Genomic DNA, 21,851 nt, shown 5'->3' with positions numbered 1-21,851 from the left:
ATACATGGTCACGTTAGCATGTCCGCAACGTGGTGTTCAGCTCCGTCTGAGGCTATTTGAGCTGGCAGTGCCCTGCTATCTCCACTTGCTGCAAAGTCCAGGGGAAGCAGCGTACCACAGTGGCCGTTTGCAACCTTCACCACAGTATTTCCATTAGCATCCTCAGTTTACCCTATAAAAGGCAATACCAGTAGGCACTCTGCACAAATACACCTACAAACTGCCCCAGAAGGTCAACCAGATAAATAATGGAAGGCGTCCACCTTTGAACTGAAGCTATGAATGGCCACAGTCCCAGAAAACAGCCGAAGGCACTTGCAGCAGCAGAATTTACTGCCTGCAAAAATTGCTGATAGACAATATCTTGGATCCCAAACCCAGCCCTAGGGGACACGATATCTGACTAGCATTCTGAGAGAATAATACTCTGCAGAAATTATAGCCCCTTCTAAACACAGGCAAGAGAAAGGTTGCTTTCCATCAAAGATAGACAGCAAATACTATCCTGAACGCTGTTAATATTGACTTTACTTCCAAAGAATACTATCTGTTTACCCTGCTGAATTATTCTGGGGAATGTAAACACTATATACTATTCAACACAGCAAAAATCAATGCCATGTATTATTGAAGATCTGGATAAGAGCACAATGGCCCTCAATAAGCGCTCCCAGTGTGTCAGCCACTGCAGCTGGCTGTGGTTTCCGCTGATGGTGAAAGCTGTGATAAAAGCTGTAAGAAGCACAAGGTTATCAGGAAACACAGTCAGGTAAGCCCCGCTATGAGACAAAACTAACCCAGCCAGAGCAGTTCTGCCTCCAGCACTAATTAAGAACCTCTTGGCCGAGGCACACCAAATTCTGTCTCCTTTGATGACCAGCCTTTCAATCTGATTTAAGCAGAACCAAAACAAAAAAATATGTATTTACAGTGTGCTGGCCAAGCACAGACACTCGAGCACCGAGCGTACACTTTCTGCCACCGGGTTAGCCCCGGGGATAACGTGCCCATTAACTCCATCCCCGCACACAATGGGAGGGAGGTGACAGCCAGAAGTGACTTATCTACATAAGAACTACCATCAGGATGACATCCCAAAGCATTTGTCTAACACCTTACACTTGAAGAGCAGCATTACCGATCCCTCAGTAATTATACATAGTAATGAGGGAATAGCAGCAGTGTTGCCTTTCTGCCCAGCCAGCACGTACTGCTATTTAATACTGATCAATGGCAGAGCCACGACACGACAGTGGACTTAACACAGTAAAACGGCAAATAACCCGGAGGAGCACACAGAGGACTCGCCATCGTGCACTGATGGGCTTCGTCAAATACCAACCATTTCGTAGGAACAACCTTCCCGTTAGATTCTGCAAACCTCTGCTATAGCCTCCGGGCACAATTTAAAGCAAAGCAGCAAGAATCAGCGCAGCGAAGAACTGTCAGGAGGCAACATCTCGTTTCTTCTTCTAGTTAGATTCTACATTTGTAGATCAGGGAAATCCCCAAATCATGTTTTGACTGAAAAAAAATACTCTGCAGTTTTGCATTGGGTTTGTAGGACGATACGACTGTGTCTAATTTCAAGACATCACGGGAATCTCATTGCTTTTATCTCACAAACAGAAGAATGTGATTTAATTACAAACAAGAGGAAGCATATCAATAACAACTGGAATTTGATCTGATTCTTCTTCTGGTGGCTTTTCTAGCATTTAAGAAGTGTTCCTGGGGGATGTTTAACTGCTGCCTTGAGGAGGATGGGGTTTCCAATCTAACTGCTGGCCAGCGGTCTCACTAACAAGAACATGTGGATTCACAATCAGAAATAAATAGCATGGTAATCAGGGCCTTCACTGAACAATTTAGGGATTGGGACACAATGTCATCTGGTACCTCCATAGTGTTTTGAGATCCAAAAGCAGATTCCTTCAAAATAAGATAGCAGCACAAAAAAAAAAAAAAATTAAAAAAAAATTTTGTTGGATGATTGCATCTCCTAGATTTCTGCAGTACCAGAGTTCCAGACCTGCATACATTTGAAAGGAAAATCACTTGTGATGTAGTCTGTCGCTTTTTTAAAATGTTCCGCTAAAAAAAGGTCAGGCTTCCCCCCCTTAAGTGCCCATGAAATGAGCTATCAGTAGGCCATCCTTTTTACTTACACCTCATTCATTAGTGTTCCTGCTTCTCCAACCACCTTTGACACTAAAGCGTATTAACTGATAAAAATGGTACTATTAGTCCACTTTCCAAATCCCAGCTATTAAACTCCACCTCTCTCTCAGCTGCAATCTTGAGAAGCAAACGCATGAATCACTCAGCGGCAGGGTGCCGAGGTTGACTCTCCCCCACGGCGCGGCTGCCGGCACCGGGAATGTCCTCCTTGACATTTGTAGTCCTACAAACCATGGGAAGATTTCCCTGTGGGATTTTATGCCTCATTTGTGCTGACATTTGGGGTGTGGTGGGCAGATCCCGAAATCCCCCTTCCCAGGCTCCCTGCGGACCACAGGCTGCCATCTCGTCTCACCTTCCCCGCTCACTTACCGGCCAGTGAGCTCCTGCCGGCACCTCCACCCCGGCCATGGTGGTCCTGCTGCAGCCCTACCAGGGTGCTCCTCACCCTTCCCAGCAGCTCGACCCCGAAGCACCATCACCGGGACGGGTGTCTAAGCAATTAGAGGAGCTAACAAGCTGGCGTGGAGACACCGGGCTCGCTCAGGGTGCCGCAGAGACCCACGTCAAAGCTGGGAGGAGGTCAGAGGCCAGGATGGAAATGTTTGCCCATGGCAATGCCTCCAATTCTTCACTAATGACACCGCTGCTGCTCTGATGGAAAGGATCAGAAAGACTGGCTAATGAACACAACTCATTACTGAAGGCCTCCTGGGCAAGGGATGACAGGGTTTCAGACAAAAATTCATCCTAGCTCACAGCAATGTGACAGACATTGCACGTTTCAGCTCCAAATAATCATCCTGATGGAGCTGCCAGTATGCTGTGCTAAGGCAAGCCATGCAAAAAACTGCAAGTATTAAGAAAGAAGCCAGTTAATCCCATTACAAAGTTTGTTTTACTTCACGAGCTCAATTCAAGCACTCTGTAAGGCTCTTCTGACACCTAAATCAAATGATCTGGCTTGCACAGTGTTGACAGCTCTTCCAGCGCTGAGAAAGAGGGGGAGAGACGGGAGATCGTGTACCGACACACAAGGGATAAGCTAGGGAACAGGATCTCACAAATGCTACTTGCCTCATTCTTTCCTGATTTTTTTTTTTTTTTAAGTTTTGTACTTTTTTTAAAAAAAAGAAAGATTTGTACTTGAATTCAATATGTCCACTTACTTTGCCTTGCTCCACTCCCTAGAAATGAAATTACGTTTCTCAGTCGAGGTACTATAATCTGTTGCACTGATGACTGATTTCTGTAAAAGTCATGGAAGTCTCTGTAAAAGCCTGGAAGTCATACCCCTCCCCAGGGGAGCTGCAGTGGGACAGAGCATGGAAGAACCAGCAATTCGTTGCAGCATGGAGTTAGCTATGCCAGCTCGTATCACCACCGGTAACAGCTGAAGCCGTTGTGATTAATGAGGAGCAGGTAGCAGTTACGAGACCTGGGAATCTTCCACTGTATTTTCAAAAAGCAGCACATTTCCCATTCATCTTCATCTGGTCAGACCTGGTCGAACCTCTCTATTAGGAAGGGATGGTCCAACGCCTTCCTGCAAAAGCCAATTAATCGAGGGATGACTCCTGTCTCGACAGTTCACGTCTCTATTCCTTGGCAAAGCAAGGAGTTTCACTGTTTTCTTTTAGGCTGGCTTTACAAGAAAAAAAGTTACACATCAGTTCATCAGAGAAGTCTGTTTCTGAAGTGACGATGAGAACACAGACAGCAGCACTACTCTTTAGAGACAGCCCTATTTAGTTAACTTCTGTATTTTTAATTACTGTAAATTTCCTGGGCTGTTTAATGAGAAAGTGCATGGCACATTATCTTAACACTGACCTAAGGTTCTCCACAGCACTTCCAAGCTGATGACAGCTAGTGTTCAGCAGTTTTATTTGGAGTACCTGGAAGGGGCATGGGAGCGGGGTACAGATGAGATGCTTACTCAAGATTCCAGGTCACAGGGATTAACTTTGGAAAAATTCAGAAGCTAATAAATAGCTGGATACTACCCAGACCACAAGGATTCCATTGAATAAGGTGTGCAAATCAAACTGACAATGGAAACTTGCATAAACCATCTTTCCTTTCAGTTAAAGGATAAAATCCCACACAGCCAATTTTAACCTAGTACTTAAGGTCAGTAACGCATTCCTGAAAAAAAAAAAAACCTAAACACACAAATGCTCACACTGAAACAGCAAATCCCACAAAACAAGGAAAAGATGGAAGAGTAAAAAGCACTCAAGAAGCTCAGCTCTTCAAGCACAGAAGCCAAATTTGCATTCTATGTGAGCCAGGCCTTTCTGATGACACCATGTAAGCAAAAGGCACCAAGGTAAGAGAAAACTGACAGATGGCAGCAAAACCAAGATGCATCTCATTTTACAAAGAATAATGTTGGAGCATAAATCATGCATAAAGCTTAAGAAGCGACCGGCACTCCCGGAGTCATACAACACAACTCCAGTTGCACTGTTTCTCAGAAGAGCTGAACACCTAAATATAACAATCTTATCTTACAAAGCCTGAACCAGGTCTGAGTGAGGAACGAAACCAAGGCTGGCTATCCCAGGTATGTCAATGTACCTTCTTAAATGCACATACACTTTATACAAGAGGGGATCCCCGTGGAACGCTATGGTAAGCTGGACTGAAGTGGAAGCAGCTATACTGGTGCGTTTGTCAAGGAAAGCACATCTGCTTCTGGCAGAGTGAAAACACTGCCAAGAGTAGCCCTGTGTCAAAATAACACTGCAGCTGGGGCAAACATTTCTGCCGCAGACTCCTTAATCACTGGTTTCCCCAGCACCACGTAGGTTTCGGTAGGGGTTAACTAAGGCAATACAATATTCAGTTGGCTGGCTCTGGGGAAGGCTGCTCAGAACTGCCAGGGAAGGGAACGGAAGGAGCCGGGGCAGGGACCGGCGGCACGCACCCCAGTTGCTAGGTAGCTCAGAGTTACAGATATGCCTCATTTGCCTGTGCAAACATACCCCGTAGGACTATATTTACAGAACGCGGCCTTTGCTTCCCATTCCTTTGAGCGAAATAAAAATACTGAGAATTCTTCCTTTGGGAGCTCAGCAACAGTTGCCCTTGGGTTGCTGCTGTCGTCCCTGAAATGTGCTTGTGGTTCTGAGCGGCGGCGAAGCCGGCAGCTCGAGTCGACACTCAACTGCTGCCTGCTCCACTCTTATAGAATCATAGAATTGTGTAGGTTGGAAGGGACCTTAAGATCATCTAGTCCAACCATCAACCTAACTCTGATAAAAAAAAACAAAAGAAAACCATACACCACCCCACCCCATTACTAAACTATGTCTCTAAGCACTATGATTATGTTATGGGGTAAGCACTAATAAGCAACTATGTTATGGGGTAGCTACTTTCACTTCAGCTTCGCTCATTCGGATGATACCTGAATATCAAAACGATAGGCTGGAGTTAACTCCGTAAAACTATCCTAGTCCCAGGATAACAGGATTGCAAGTTTGGGAGAGAAAACCTAAGCAGAATTTACTTCCGTATCTTACCGGTCTAACATCCCAACTGCAATTAGCAGAGAAAAATTGCATTCAGCATCTAAATCAAAAGGAAGAAAAGTAAAGAAATGGCTTCTCTGAGGGAAGAAAGAATCAGAATTATGCACTGCCTGGGCATTATGAATTATTAGAACAGTGGTATTTTGGGGAAACTGAGATCCTTGTCGAGAGCCCACATTACACCATGTTACTGGGGGGAAACCTCCGCTACAGGAGGTTTGGAGAAGGGAGTACCACGTACGACTAGAAGCAGCATACATCACTTAAACATAATAAGGTGGCATTTGTACATTTATTTAGTTCGAGTTGTTTTCCAGCAAGCATATGGAAACACTGCACAAGAATGCTGTAAGCACGCTCTGTACAAATTAGCTGGCTTTCAATGCCAACAAACCCTCCTAGCCACACAGTCCATCTTCACACAGCTGGCAGATGCAAGCTAAAAACCTACAGACCGGCTACAAATAATTCAATTTTCAAATCAAGAGAGGAAGATAAGCCTTTTCAGAGGGCTGTGACGTCCCCAAGACTCCCAAGTAGAGGACAGGCTCTGGTGCACGTTACCTGACCTCCCAAGAAAAGGCCATCAATTACCCTCTTGTCCTGGCAGCAGAAAGCTGTCGTTCCAGAGGTTTAAGTCATAGGCTTGCAAAGACAGGCATGAAAGACTGTTTAAATAAAAATCTTGTTACCACAGCAATTAACAGGTTCATTACAGTAATTTAGAGCAGGTCTAAGGAGCAAGGTTCCTTAGCAATTTGACATTTGTTTTGGGCACTTTCTTAATAGCGAGCAGCTACCCCCAACAGATGTTTTGTAGGTAAGAGATGGGTGTTTGTCTCTGCTGTCCTTAGGCAGACACAGAGAAGGTGTGGGCGAGCAGCGCATCTATTTTCAACAGCAACATCACAACAACTTGATGATAGACCATCTGATTCCAAGTTCGAAAAGAACTGGGAATCTATGTAAAGCACAGATAAAATTGGATTCTTAACAGGTACAGCATAATAGAAAGTGCATTTATGGCAGGATGGGAATAGGCCTACAGGGCTGAGAAGACACAGCAAGATCTTCAGATAGCCCTCTCAAAAAATCGTTACAAGCCCAGGCACAGTGACATTTACAAAAATCTGTGCTAACGTGTCATTTCCAAAGTCCATGAAGCTTCCAAATTTATTTGTATGATACCAACAACTACGTGCTATTGACTCCCACAAACAAAACCAGACAGACAAAAGCTGGGAGTCACCAACATCTCTCAGCAACTGGAACAAGCCCCGTGCCTGGCTCGTAAACACCTCATTACAGCCCACTCCCTGCCAGACTTGAAGAGCAGACAACAGTTATGTATGGCAGCCATGAGAACAAGGGTCAGCAGTACTGGCGCGGGTGCAAACTTCAAGGGGAGCAGGAGGAGGTCAAACTCTTCACCAGGACATTCTGAGAGATGCCGGTTTTCCTCTTGGTTCCAAACCTACCCCAACCCGCAGAAGGCTTTGCCAGACTGTCCCCCCTGGGGAAGGAGAAACATTAGTCAGCCTCCCCAAAGCAGGCACTGTACATAAAAGCATATAAGCAGTGTCTATAGCCAGGCAATCTGTATGTGTCTCATCCCGGGGTTTGGTGGTGGTGACTAACTGGACTGCAGGGCTGGAACTGAAGAGCTGCAGAATGTCACTGAGCAAACACATTCAAACGGGAACAAGCTCTGGGGACATGGCAGCAGGGAGGAGATGCACAGAGGGGCCAGGCGCTGCATCCACCACTGATGCTCCCACACCAGCTTTGCATGTACCTCCAGACACAGAGCGCCTGACTTCCAGCCTTCAGCCGGTTTGCAACGATGCGTTTCTCTGCCGTTAAGACGCAAGGCTTGACAAACGTTATTGGTGTGACTTCAGGCCCAGCTACGTCAAAACAGCCATTTCTTGGCCGCAGGAAGGTTTCTAATAACCCTGCCACCCCTCTAAAAACCCAGCATGTTAACTAGACGCATGCCTTGAACACCTCTCCCTGCCCCGCCGCAATCATATTTCAGGATAAGTAATTGCTCACAAGCCTGTGCAGTTGCTAATTTCTGGAGATATAGAAGGCATATAATAAAAGAATACAGCTCTTAGGAACTCATAACAATGAAAGGCAGGGCGACTGCCTCAAGTGCAGAAACTAAAAGCTTTTTCCTTCAGAAAAAGAACAGAATCGAGTAATTGTCGTTTCCAGGGAGATGGGGAACTTGAGGGATCAGAGCTCAATCTGCAGTTAAATGGATTGGAAACAACTCCCTGCCAGTTGCAGAAAAAACATGGATAAAAACACACAAGAAAATCCAGAGAGAGCATTTTCCCAGCACTGTGCACAGCTCCCCACCTTCAGGAGTGATGGACCAACTTTATTTAGATGATCCAGGTGAGCTATTCATGAACGCCAAGGGAGAAGTATTTCCTATGTTATCCTTTCCTTATACATCTCCCATTCAACCACCCTTCACAACAGAAACTGACAGGTATTTCAGTTTTCTCCTTTCAAGAGAGACACTTGAAAATTCTCTCTCACACTCCAGAACTGCAGTTCTAAGCAGACCAGGTACGTGAAAAATTCCTAAGAGAAGATCGTAAAATGCTCCGTGCCAGCCAGGCAGCCTTTGCCTTTCCACTGAGATGTTTCACAGGTGCCAAAGGACAAAAGTTCATGTTTCAACGCGATGCCAAATTCTGAGCTTCTCCCATGTAAAAAGGAAATCCCATGACTTGCACATGATTTTCCAAAATAACCAATACCTTTGTGAGTGCTGTAAAGGGCTGCAAATGTCACCACGAAGAAGGTGGTGGAATATTTTCCAGCGTTAACCAGATGAAAGGCCCGTTTGTTATCACGGTAACGGCGCAGGCACTGGATGAATCGCAACCAAGCAGGGATGCACTGGACAACTGCTCTCACTCCGTAGGAGTAGCTGTAACAAATCTGATTATCTGCAAGAAAAGAAGTTTCAGAGACACAGAGTCAGCGAGTTTAAGAACTCCTATCGTCTTCCTTTCTGTAAGAGCAGTATCACTTGACACAAGAGCAATTCCCCATCAATGTCTCATACTTAGGCACACACACATCCAGAACAGCGAGAAGGTCATCAGCAGAAAGCATCCTGAAGCCCTTAACTTCATCTTGGAGGTATTCAGGTGACATGACATCAATAAGACATCCAGCAAGATCATCATCTAACTCTTTCACTGCTGCCAGTAAAATTCACATGCGTGAAGATTAGAAATAATCTATTTTTAAATTTATTTTGTGCTGTTAGCAGTACTGTGAATAATCAAATTAAGGATGGAATTACAAAAGGCCTTCAACACTGAATTTTTGTGCATAAATGGGAGAGCACTTCCAAACTCTGCAGGACACCTCGAAAAGACTAGTTTGCCTAAGATGTCCTTGACCCATTTTTCTTGTATGTTGTAATAGGAAAAAACATATTTTGGTATGTGTTTGGGGGTTTTTTTGTTGGTTTGTTTGGGTTTTGTTATTTTTTTAAAAAAAGCACAGCCAGGACCTAGCCCTGGTTTCAACAACTTGGGTGAGAGGCAACTACACCAACATGACATTGTGTCACACCCCTGATGTTTGAAAGCCTTTTTTTTATGTTATTGAGAAAGTGACCAGGAAAACCCCAGCTCTGCCTGGAACCCCCATGCATGCCGTATTCTTACGGTGTCTCGCTCAGCAGATGTAAACCAAACACCCCACTGACTAAAAACCATTTGTTTCTTATTCAGAATAACAGAGACAAGTTATTAGCTGGTATTTATCCCAAAGCACTGCACTATCACTCCACTGTTTGGATTAGAAGAGGAGAAGTTGTTATCCACTCAGATGCTTAATTTATTTTAATAAATAAATATTTAGTTACTTGCAACACTGTCTTAAAGGGAAGAGAAAGATCAGACAGACTGGAAGAACAAAGTGAACGCTGATGCTTATTGAAGCATACTGCAAATTCTTTCATCAGCTGTCAAAACCATCAGACAACACGATTTGCCAGCAGTCACTGCTTAAAATGGAAAGACAACAGCCCAGTCCAGGAGGAGACAGGTACGATTTTGCCACTGGGAAGGCCAAAGTCAAAATTCATATGCTAGCTCTGCAGCTCTTCTGGCTAGAAAGGAGAGAAGAGACAGAGCGGGCACAACCCTGGCATCACAGCATCAACTCTAATTGAATATGGGGTGGCACTAACAAGCCCTAAGGAAATTTCTCCATCCTCTCTTGCTTTAGGTTACTATGATGGAGCTTGTAAGAAGCAGGCCACAGCACAGAAAATTGTGGTCAACAAGCTCAAGCAACTCATTTTCATGCCGAGCAACGGGAACAGGCTAAAAGCAAATACATGGTTAAACCACGATGAAATAAAACAACAGTGCCAGGAAAATGGATTCCTCTTTCCAATCAAGTGGTGCTGTCTCTAAATTCTCTGATGAATATGCAAGTCAGGCCAAAAGACTGGATTAGGAAATGAACACAGATGTGAAATTCCATTTCTCTGGATGGAAGTAAGAAAGGGGAGAATCCCTCTAATGCTGTGTTTACAAGAAATGCCAATTATTTTAGTTTCCTGTGTCATTGGTAGCCCTCTTCAAAACAGATAGATGATTACGAAGTTGCTTTGCTCAGTGTTTTTCAGGTCATTTTGACTACATTCGCCCGGGTCGTCAGCGTTACTCTACCTGTATTTGCCACAAGTCCATTATTGTCGTCCCACTGAACCTCAAAGCTGTAGAAGCAGATCATGTATTCCAGATCCATGAGTATCACGACCAGGCTGTTAAGCTGATCAGCCAGCCAGAAATCTGCGAAACCCACCTTGTGGAAGGGAGCAGTGAACACTCGAAACTGTCAGGGGAAAAAAAAAAAAAAAGAAAAAAAAAAGAAAAAAAGGAATAATTCAAACAGTGGCAGGACATCGCAGCATTGAACAAATATGGGAATAACAGAAATGCTTGAAGATTTATTGCTGACCTTTTGCTCCTGCTGACAAAGAAGATAACTGTCTCCTCCCTTTTAGCACAGAAAACATCCCCGCTTTTCTCCTCCTGTATACAAATATTCGTGTCCCTCCCACCTTTTTGTGTTTTTACTGGCAGAAGAGCCCAGTCTCCTCCAATGAAGCTCTTTCCCAGAAACTCCCAGTCTCTGTGCAAGAGCTCTACACAGCTCTCCTCATTTTGATCAGTGCTTTCTTTCATTTATGTCATGTCTATTGACATCTTCCACACTTATCTTCTCCCTCACACTTAATGTCAGTTAGATTATAGACCCTCAGCATGGCCATTAGGCTGATCATTGCTCTGTTTACTGAACACATTAGTTGTTCTTGGGTGTTAGAAGTTGTGACGAATGTTACTGCTGGATCTCCCAAAGCCTCTAGCAGGGAAAGAGTTAAAGAAAGGACAGAGGAAATCCTATTGCCTGTCAATTAGACTCCCCCTCAATCCCAGTCCACTTTCCCTCTAAACCTTAACAGCAGTTTTGCTACTTTCAAGCCAGACAGTTTTCATGGGCCATTACCTTTGATTACAACTCTCTCTACCCAGTTAGTTATAGTTACGAACAGCCAATTTCTCAAAGAGCCAGCACCATCCTGTAGTTCAGAGATTTATGAACCTTTAAATTAATGAAAGCACAGGCTAACACTGATCTTTTATATTGCTCTCCTTATTAACCTAAAGGGTACACAGCTATGGAAACCCAGGAAAGGACTGACACATTCCCATCAGCTAGTAATGCCAATTTAAGGCTCTGGTCCTAAATTTCAAAGCCAAATAGGGGATTAAGATTTAGTGGCATAAAGCAGATATGGATCTTGACCCAGAAAGCACTGTGCTCATGTAGGAGGGCACCTATTACAAAGGCTCAGACAGGGCCAGCTGTTAGGGAGGTCTGTCCTCAAAGTCATCCAGCTCCACACCAGGCTGTGCCGAGACCAGAGAAGGCACAAGCAGCCCTCCTTTTTCCTTTTTACAAACTCCCCCCGATACTATCCTTTACCTGTTTCATCACAGACCTTTTCTTTTTTTTTTTTTCTGAAACAAAGGCCAATGAAAGCAAATGAATTGTGAAAACAGCTTTACAGATAGATCTCCCTGAAAAATGAAGAAATTGATAAAATGCATGTTGTTAGTTAATTTAGGGAGAGACAAGATGACAGCATAAAACTTTTAAGAGAGTAGAAGCTTTCCACCTAAAGTTTACAGAAGACAAGGAGTCAGCAGATGCAACCTCACTAAGGTACTGGTACCTCAGTCAACTATTCTAAAGAACCCAAGACACTTTTTGAACCCTCCTAACCCAGCACATCAGGCAATGAGGTTTCCGACCGCTGCCGCGTGCTGCCCCGGCACAGCTGGAATTGCAGCCCCACTTCCAGAGGGTGCTACCAGGTACCACAGGCAACTCCTCACTTCCCAGCTGAGAACTGTCTGCAACGTTGTCCAGTGAAGGTGGACCGTGAGAATAAAGTCATAAAATACCAAAAGCTGTGGCTGAACCTCAGTTTCAAGTAATCTGTGCCAATTATCTATGAACAGTTCCACAACCCAAGCGCAGACTTCCTGGTGCTGATGACTGCAGTTTTAATAAGTGCTGAGCCAGTAGATATTTGAGCTGGAGCTAAACACTTCCTAGATTTTCACCTCTCACAGACAGGCTCCCTGCAGTTGTTTCGCCATTTCGGCACCCTGCAGAGAGCGTGGGCACCCAGACAGACACTGTGCCATCCCCTGGGCTCAGATCTGATTCCTCAGCCTACACAAATGCCCTCGTGAGCTTCTCATCCGGCAGCGAAGGGGCAAAGGACACTCACCTAAGCACGTAGGCGAGAAAGAAGAGCCTAGCATGGGAATTAAACTTACTACAGGCTGAATAACTTTTTTCACTCAGAGGAAGATGAATTCGAATGCAACTTGCAGTTCCCCAGGTACTATCAAAAGAGATCCCGCTCATGAGAACCAACAAGCAGTTGTTGGTGATCACGGGTGGATGCAGTAAGTCTCCTAGATCCATCAGGAAATGCTACAACACGCCGAAGTACACTCCTGATTTGGTTCTTGAAAAATTGAAGGTGCCAGTAATGCTCTGCTACACCCGATACGTCAGACCTCATTTTGACTGGAAATGAAACGTATCAAGTATGTGAAGAAAAACGCCCACCAAACCAAAATTTGTGTGAACAGCACAGTTCTAAGAATTGGCACTATTTAAACCTCCTTTCACCCAGATAGCTGCTGGCGACTGCGTGAAGAAATAAAATCCACCCAACTGGTCAATTACATACAATAAAAATTAGAAACGCCTAACAGCTACTCTTTACGTGCTTTGTCTGGCCTCTTTTTTTTTTCCCCTTCCCCCTTCCGCATAACACACAGTCAGAAGTACTGTGTCATTTTCCACCATTAAGGTGATCTTGCATTTTGATGAAGCTTTTTTCCCCAGGAGACCTTGGGATAAATTGGCCTCGGCACACTCAAAGGTATGCCTGTATCGCAGACTGTAGTGTAGTCTAGAGATAGCTGGGAGACAGCCGGTACTGGAAACTGCCTAGGAGCTCTGTGAAGACTGAAAATCTTACCCTGTTAAGATATTAAGGTAAATTAGCACAGATATCGCTCACACGGTGAGAGCACTTCCAGTGCTTCCCCTAGCACCAAGGGACAGCAGTAAGACTAATGAGGCTTGGGACTAAAGGTATATCTATGAGAGATGGCTGAATGCTGGAAGGCAAAAAAGGAAGAAGCTGAAACAGTAGTAAGCTAGCAAATCAAATACCAGAGGTAAGCGCACAGAGGTTAACTAGCTGTGTGCATACCTGCATGCACACGCTTGAAGCATGATTCTACATTTCATCTTTGTCATGTTCCAGATAAAGTTAATTGTTTTAATTGGCATTAAAATGATTCTACGAATAACATCAGCCAGCCAAACCCTCTTCCGTCTGATGCTTTCTGAGCAGTTCCAGCAAGAATAAGGTATCGAGGGAACCAACTTGATTAAAGTCAATTTAAAAGGGCATATAGGGTGGGAATGAACATTTGAAACAGCCTTTTGGGAAGAAATTTATAAGCTATCCAACAAGTTTGAAAACTGTTCTTTTGGAGCTCCCACCTATAACTGGAACACTGAAGTAGCACACATACTTCCATTCAATTTACCAGATTTTTCTTACCTGGAAAGTAGGAGCTGGGTGTAAAATAAATAGTTTGTTTAAGACCACAAACAGATTTGCTGAAAAAAAAAAACAAAAACCACCCACGAACACAATTTTAAAAGCGGTAACCTTTGCAAAGGTTCTCTCTCCCGTCACTGAACCCTCTCAATGTTGTCACTCACCCAGTTTGGGCTGAGGAGCATCCATGCAGCCTTGCTTAAAGCACTCTAATCCTAATCAAACTGTTTCGCTGCATTAAGGAAAACCAAGGAAAGATATCCAAGTGTTTCTGTATGTGCAAAAGTAGGTATACAGCTGTCTATAGGAAGATTAACAAGTAGCTACTTGCAATACAAAGATAACGACAGATTGCTACAGGCGAGCAGAAGTTGCTTCTGTAAACCCATGCTCAACAACCCATGCTCAACATTCGCAGTCAATGTCTTATCAGCTCTGCTGCACAAATACACACTGGTATAAGCATTCCTCTTTCCTGAAGACTACTGACACTTGTATATATTTAACTGCTCAGCGTTTTTGGTTTTGGTTTTTGGTTTTTTTTTTTATAAATGTATTTATTTAAAACAGGTTTGAGACTTACCAATAGTTTGAGCAGCCAAAAACGGGACTTGTAATACAAGGTTTTGGTAGGGTTGATGAGAAAAAGCAACATGAAGCCATACAAGATGAGTGGATTCACCTGCATAGGGATGTAGGTGAATTTACCATATATACATGACAGCAGGCTCAGGCACCACAAAACCCCCAGGAAGCCAGCAATCTATGGAAAGATAGAAAAAACACAGAGATACCTTAGGAAAATATGGCTCCGAAACCTACAATGAATTCTCATTATAAGAAAAGGGAGAGCAGTGCTCAATCCTGTAATCTAATCAGACTTCAGCAACTTCCTCTTCTAATTGTATTAGAACTCCTTGCCAGGAAACGATACAGGATTTACCCTCCTGATACGCTACACAGCTCAACCACTTCTACAATCTACTCTGTTTACCTCAAAGAGATGTTGATGGGACAAGTTGCTGCGGGGATTGAGTTCGAAGATGAGGACGTGATTCACTCCAGCTTGTCTCCAGCCATACGTGTTGATACCCAGGAGAAAGAGGAATTCTATCAGGAGAAAGCCACCTCGATAGATTCTCACCAGTGGCCACACATTTGGTCCATCTATAAAAGCCACACCTGGCAAAGACAAAAATGAAACGACCTTAACGACAGCACAAGTCATGTCACAAAGCAAATCTGTGCTCCACTGCTTCATGCTGGTGCTCTGATGCTCGGCTGTACCCCGTGAAAACAGGGTACCCTCGTACGCACCTGCATATTCCAGCAAGCAGAAGACTTTTTGCCTAGCCTGTCAGAGCATTTAGGAGCATTCCAGAGAAAATTCACTCTCCAGCCAGTGTGGTCAGGTCAATAGCAGCTTCTTAAGTCCCCTGTCACACACTACAGGCACGAGGGACAGCACTAGCATAAATCGTGACTATATGCACTTAAATGTTCTGGTTTAATGGAGATGAAATCCCAGCAGACAGATACACGAATACTTCAGCTCCCCACAAAACCAAGAAGAACCACTTACAGCGTTTAAAACAATGCTAAACTGTGCCTAATCACTGAACTCCATACAACTGTAATGTAATACATATTCATAACTAGCAATATAATATCCAGCCGCACCCAAACAGAAAACCCAACATAAGGCAGCAATACTGGAAAGCCTGTTGCTTCCTTTGTTCGGTCTTCAGCGTTTTTGAAACAGATTTGATTAATTTCAAACAACAAACAGCCTTATACAGCAGCAGCTTTCTCTAGCACAAGCCCCTTTGCAACACACTGTCCGCCGGTTGCCCGATACAGGTTTTATGATAAAAGCACAAATAAAATATGGTTATTTGAATCCTCAGTTTCAATTTCATTGAGTGTTTCTCACCCACATGCTTTTTAAGAGGGGAAAAAAAAGAACATGCGGTTTTACAGAATTGATGCTGAGAATTTATTCCCACAAACCTTCCTGTCTAAATTACAGCCACAAGTTTTTCAAAATTTTCTTCAGAGAAAATATATCCATAAGAAGTTTCATGTGTTCAGCATCTGTACTTTATGCTACATAAAATTATGGAGGAAAACTGCACAAGGAACAATGACTCAAGAACTGTTACTTTAAATTTAAAACTTAAAGAGACTATTAGGATTCAGGCAAAATAGAGTCAAATTTTGGACAGAAACGACACACACCCTGAAGAAGCTGAAAGAAGTGAGTCTTAAATATGGAATCGCAAAAGCAGCGATCTCAAATTTTGATCTGAAATGCCTGCAGACAAAACCAAGAGAGGTGCTTCCAAACAGGACAGAATAGCCCCAAAAATACTGAATAAGAAATGACGAGACAGAATAGGACAGACGTGCTGTGTGCTATCCGAGACAGAACACCCAGACAAAGGTTTATCCTGAGGTGAACACAGTTCTATATGGCAGTATAGTATATGACTTCCATAGCTAATGCCTGCTAATCTTATTTCTGGACTCTTAGGGTGGTAGAGGACCATAACTGCAGTGTGGAACAGCAGCTGGTTCTGGAGAAAAAGCAGATAGTGAACAGTACAAGCAGCTGTGATACTAACACACAAAAGCTAAAATTACTTCTTTATGTTCTCTCCTCTGATACTAAGACCCCATTTTAGCGTAGCTTCCACAGTGCCAAGGCTAGATTTGAGTCCCTTTTCATGTTTCCTAACTGAACCATTTTCTTCACTACTGCTGAGCAGTTTGACTGAAGACCCTCAAGGACCCCGCTTGCAGGGAAGTGCCCAGCAAAGGTGTACAAGGTCTCAAACTGGCACAACCCCAGTCCGGGGCTCTGTACTACAGCCCCAAGGCAAAGTGATTTTCCATTCATACACTGTTTCCACTTAAATCCTATAGAAATGAAGTCGCCTCCTAGGTGACAGGCTCTGAATGAGGTGCTCAGAGAGAAAGATGTCCCTGGTGACAAGCCCAATGGCATCGTAGCCTAATTCTCAAACAAGAGACAGGGCACTGCTGCAGCAAAAGTCTTGAGATTTTGCATGAAATCTCACAGGTTTCTGCTTAAACACATGCCCATCTCCATGAACTTTCAACCTCAACTAGACACTACCTTGGCATCTAGGAAAGCTGATACAGAAAGTGAAGCCTCTTGAGGGTGACACCCTCCTGGCATCCACACATAGCGCTTGCAGCCTTTAACAGACCCCAGGTTATTATGAACTCATCTATGTAAAACGGTGCTGTTCTAGTTTTAAAATCATGTAATACAGAAGTGGGTTATTATTAGAAGTCATGTTCTAATGCTGTTTCACAGATGCTACACATAGAACACTAAGATCCTATCTTAGTCAATCAAGTCATAAAAACAATTTGGCAAATGTAGCATAGAGGTTAGCAAACTAATATCCAATTAAAAACAAACACTTTGCAGTTTGAATACAGTTTTTGTCCAATATCTGCAGTAACGTACAGATACCAGATCATGTCTGCTGATACGAATACACCTATTATTCACACTAGTTCAGTAACATCGGCTTTAGAGATATAATAATTTTTATGAATTCATTCTCACAACTGTTTCACTTTTTCATTCTTAATACCGAGAGATAAAGCAAACACAACTGGCTTGAATCATATTTGCATCTCACACAGAGATCAAGCATGTAAGTTACAGAAAAAAAAAGATACGATGAATAAAGAACAGCTTATACACATTAAACAGACCCTTCACACAGACGGGTCAGCTTTCTGCCTCTACGACAGCAAGACCAAAAGGGAAGCACTGCAAACAGCTCAAACAGAGGAATTTTATCCCAAGAGATGACTGGATCCAATTACAGAAACATCTGATTAAAAATTCTTTTAAGTCAAAAACAGAGACATGGGCTTTCCCTAATGCAAGAGCTCGTAGGTTGATTTGTTAAGCCTTTTCCTTTGTACTGCTTAAGCAAGTTACAACACTACTGAAATCACAGACACAATCAGTAAAGCCACTTGTCATTAAGCGCTGTATCAGGATCTATGGTACTACATGGCTTTTACTCTAATCAGAATCCAAACTCAGAAGGTGCAAAGCAGAATAAAACCGAGGCCTGAGATATGCAGTAATTTATGGTAGCTTTTAAACTATCTTGCCAAAATCTGCCAGCAAGAAAAAAAACCAATTCATTCCATTAATAGGCACCAGGCATTGAAATCCTAGAAATTTCTACATGAAAACGTCCCGAGTGGCATGGTGCTCATATGGCTCTGTCTGGTCTCATTCTCTGTAGGCAGGCAGTACCATGCAAAATTTACGTTCTACGAGAACCTCTCTCAAGGTGGGAAAGAGCTGTGAGTTCACAGAACAGTAACAGAAATTTGGCTTTATCCGTGGATGTTGCACCTCCAGAACTTCCCTCCAAGAGTAAAGAAGAAACCAGGAGAAAAAAACATAATATGTTCAAAGTCCAAAATCTGTGTATCTAACATCTCACCACCTGTTAACTGAGCAGAACTAATAATTCACAACAGTGTGATCTGACTCAGACTGATTTAACCCAGAACATCCTCACCAAACCAGTTCAGATCCAGGCCCTCACTGAGTGACGAGGACATATCCATACCAGGGTGTGGAGAGCCAGACGTGTCCAGCCAAGGATACCCACCTGAAAGTATGACAGTGACGTTCAGTGCAACGAACAATCCACAGAACAATCCAACCCTGAATGTAGTCCAGGCTGGTACAGGCTGTGAACAAAGCAATGGTGGAATTAAGGTGGGGTAAACAGGTTATCAGTAAAGTCAGATTAATTTGCAGAGTAAACTTAAAATCAGAGATACAATGTTGTGATCTCTGACGCACTCTTCCTCTTGAAACGAGGTTTGTTTTTTTTTTTAAACTGAAATGCTGCATGATTTTCTTTGCTTATGTTGTTGCTGTGTGGAAACAGAGCTTAGGCGTCTCAATGCCCTTTGAAAAATATGCCAGACCACATAAACACTAAGCATATGTAATTATTAGCACAAATTTCCTTTTACTATTTATCTCATCCCTTCATTACCTCATCTGCACGCATTAGGAATAGTAAGTAAGCTATTTCCAAATCTTCCGGAACTAAAGCAGATTATGTGACTATGCCCCCCTCACGATTTGCGGAGCATGCTAACATCAATTATTTTCACTACTTTGTTCAAATGTTGAATCTAATTTGGCACCTTGACAAGCTGGAGAAGCAGCTTCGCTATATAACTCCATCCCTCACCTGAGCTGCTCCTAAGGGTGGAACACGCAAACGTTTCATAGCCTTCTGTCTGTCTCCATCTTCTAGCTCATTGGTCACCACTTCCTAAGGAGACAATGATACACATCACAGAAGTTCATTCTAATGATAAGCACACGGTACTGCATTAAAAGAAAACCAAATAAAAAAAAAAAAGCAGTTGATTTCCAAGTTTTGTTTGAGCCCTAGCCCAATACTCTTCTAAAACACGGTAATGAAGATATGAAAAGCTCACCACGGTGCATCAAGTTACTACACAACACAAGCTAATCCTGCATGAGCTTTTCAGACTGAAAAGTTACCAGCTGAAAAGAACATACCCAAATTTATGTAAGCAGTGCCAGAAATCAGTAGCATTTCAAAAATCAATTAATAGTTGTCTTGGTGGTGAATACAAGCTATAAAGAGGGCAAAACCTTACAGGAATCAGTAGCAAACAATATTGTTTTCTAGTTTGAAGAGGAGCCGTGCCCAGACTAGCATCGTTACCTCTGTTTCGGAGATAAGCTGGTTGATCTTCTTGCAGGTGTAGAAGGGTGCCACCTCCACCTCGGCCACCCGCCATTCTGCCCCCCGCGCCGTCTCCAGGTTCTTGTCATGTTTCTTTAGGATTTTGCGGAAGCCGGTGAAATTCAGGTTCTGCAGGTGAGGGAAAACAGTTACTGGCTTTTAACCTCTGTCAGCTCCCAAGGAAGTTAAATGGTTATACTTCCAGTGCTAGCAAAAAAGGAACAGTTAATAAGAAGAATCAAAATTATTACATCTATTGTCCAGAAGTTTTTGACTTATTACTTCATTAGAAATCATACATATCCCTTGCAAATAACAGAAAAAACGTGGGATTCAAGGGCATAAAAAGTGGTAACTTATTTGCAGGGAACTACCTAAACCTCGTATTCCCTGAAAAGCCAAATCACTGCCACTTTCCTCCTTAATGCAGGAAGTGACAACATTCCTGATGAAATCTCACTGAAGATAAATAATCTGTGGACATACATACTCAAAACTTGTACGCTTAAGGTTATTTCAAGACAATCTCCCTCTGTCTGGGTACACCTTACCACATATGGCCCATGTACTGCAACTCAGCAACTGGTCTTTGCATTAGCAGTAATTGTAAAGAGCTCTTAACAAAAGCATAAAGCTGCAGAAAGACTACGTTTTGTCCCAACTCCCACAGCCATTACCAGTCCTTCAAGGGGTTTTCCCTTCTGAAAAGGTTAAGCTACTGACTTTGACTAGTTTCTTTGAACTTTACATTGGTTTCAAATCAAGTTCTTCAGATAGGTGCATTAGAGAAGGGAAATCATTGTACAATGGAAAACTTTTTCAAAGTTTTAAATGCTGCAGATGAAATCCAGACAAACGCATCTCCACAACAGCATCCTTTTCCACAGAGTACACTGCACGATGACTGCAAAACTAGTTTAAGCTTGCAGGCGTGGGAGAAGTAACTCTCTAGTCTGTCAAGATAAGCACACGACGCTGTATTAAAATAAGAATTTGCGGTTGATTTCCAAGTTACATATGAGCCCTGACCCAACGCTCTTGTAATGCACAGTAACTAAGACAGGCAAAGCTCATCACACTGCAGGTAATTGCTGTGACAAGATGCATTTGAAATCCTGCATTTCATTACACAGAAAACACCACTCGAAAGACCCAACGTTTCATTCAAGCAACAGCAGGAACACAGAGAGGCAAGATTCACGTCTAAAAAAAGCTTAGGAAGTAGCTTGGAAAGAAAAACGGAGAGAACGGCAAAATCCAGTGTCCTGGTGAGAGGCGCCAACTACTCACTGAAATTATTTTCAATCTAATTACGGTTAGAGTGATTTAATACCAGACCCCTACCATATAGGTGAGGAAATGAGGCTAGGGAGACAGGAGCAGGAAGCCAATGCATTAACAATCTGCATTATTGCAGACAAGAGACTTTAATTACTTTCTATTGGGAAAGCCAGCACCCCACCCGAGGGAGAGCAGATCTGAAATAGCAGAAATTTGAAATGAAAAATGCAAGAAAATGATGATTTTGGCCAGAGATTTTTCTGTAGCCCCAAAGTACCATCACATTTTCTGTCATGGGTGCAATCACAGCCTAACTCTGGTGTGCCTCAGCCAGTCGGGGCATGGTTACACCAGACACCCTAGAGCCTCCCCAGAGGCGTTTCATCCACTGGCTGCAAAAATACTGCAGCCCCAAAGTGCATGATAAAAACACTGTTGGTTACAGTGGTACTTTCCACAAGGAACACCCAGTGATGGAATTCTGAAGCAGAACAGTCAAACGAAATTTACCCAGTCAAATATTTTGCTATTCTTGCTGCTCGTGATCCTTTTATTTGGCTTCCCCAAGCCTGGCTTCTATTTCTGCTGGATACTAATCGAATCCATTGAAGTGAATCAGCTAATGGTACGTTTCGTCATTAAAGGTGGAAAACACCAAACAGTACAACTTACGCAATAATATAATGATGGATCAATTAGAATCAAACAGTGGAGTCAAAAATCTTTGCTGATATACAAGTGTATTAGGGAATGCATCAGCAAGGCAAACGCACAGCAGTTTAGTAAGACTGATTCAGCCTCTGTTATTTGTCCCATCAATGTACTACATTGCATACAGTA

At 43.1% G+C, this 21,851-nt stretch overlaps 1 protein-coding gene across 4 annotated transcripts in view; it reads right to left on the bottom strand.

Annotated features, from left to right (window-relative positions):
- XPR1 (xenotropic and polytropic retrovirus receptor 1) overlaps positions 1–21,851 on the bottom strand; it is a 108,621-nt gene that overhangs the window by 6,665 nt on the left and 80,105 nt on the right. The window contains exons 5-12 of one of the 4 annotated variants that reach the window (XM_074152866.1): positions 19,710–19,859; positions 19,203–19,286; positions 18,606–18,687; positions 18,269–18,289; positions 14,924–15,096; positions 14,513–14,692; positions 10,436–10,601; positions 8,498–8,689 (exon numbers count right to left, since the gene is read on the bottom strand). In XM_074152866.1, coding sequence (XP_074008967.1) covers positions 8,498–8,689; positions 10,436–10,601; positions 14,513–14,692; positions 14,924–15,096; positions 18,269–18,289; positions 18,606–18,687; positions 19,203–19,286; positions 19,710–19,859 — 1,048 coding nt within the window. Of the gene's footprint in view, positions 1–8,497; positions 8,690–9,851; positions 9,868–10,430; positions 10,602–14,512; positions 14,693–14,923; positions 15,112–18,268; positions 18,290–18,605; positions 18,688–19,202; positions 19,287–19,709; positions 19,860–21,851 lie in introns of all 4 variants that reach the window. The other 3 variants (XM_074152867.1, XM_074152868.1, XM_074152869.1) reach the window with 3 other exon arrangements.

Source organism: Numenius arquata, chromosome 8 (genome assembly GCF_964106895.1).
Source record: "Numenius arquata chromosome 8, bNumArq3.hap1.1, whole genome shotgun sequence".
NCBI lineage: Eukaryota > Metazoa > Chordata > Aves > Charadriiformes > Scolopacidae > Numenius > Numenius arquata.
This window is presented reverse-complemented; position numbering and strand designations above follow the sequence as displayed.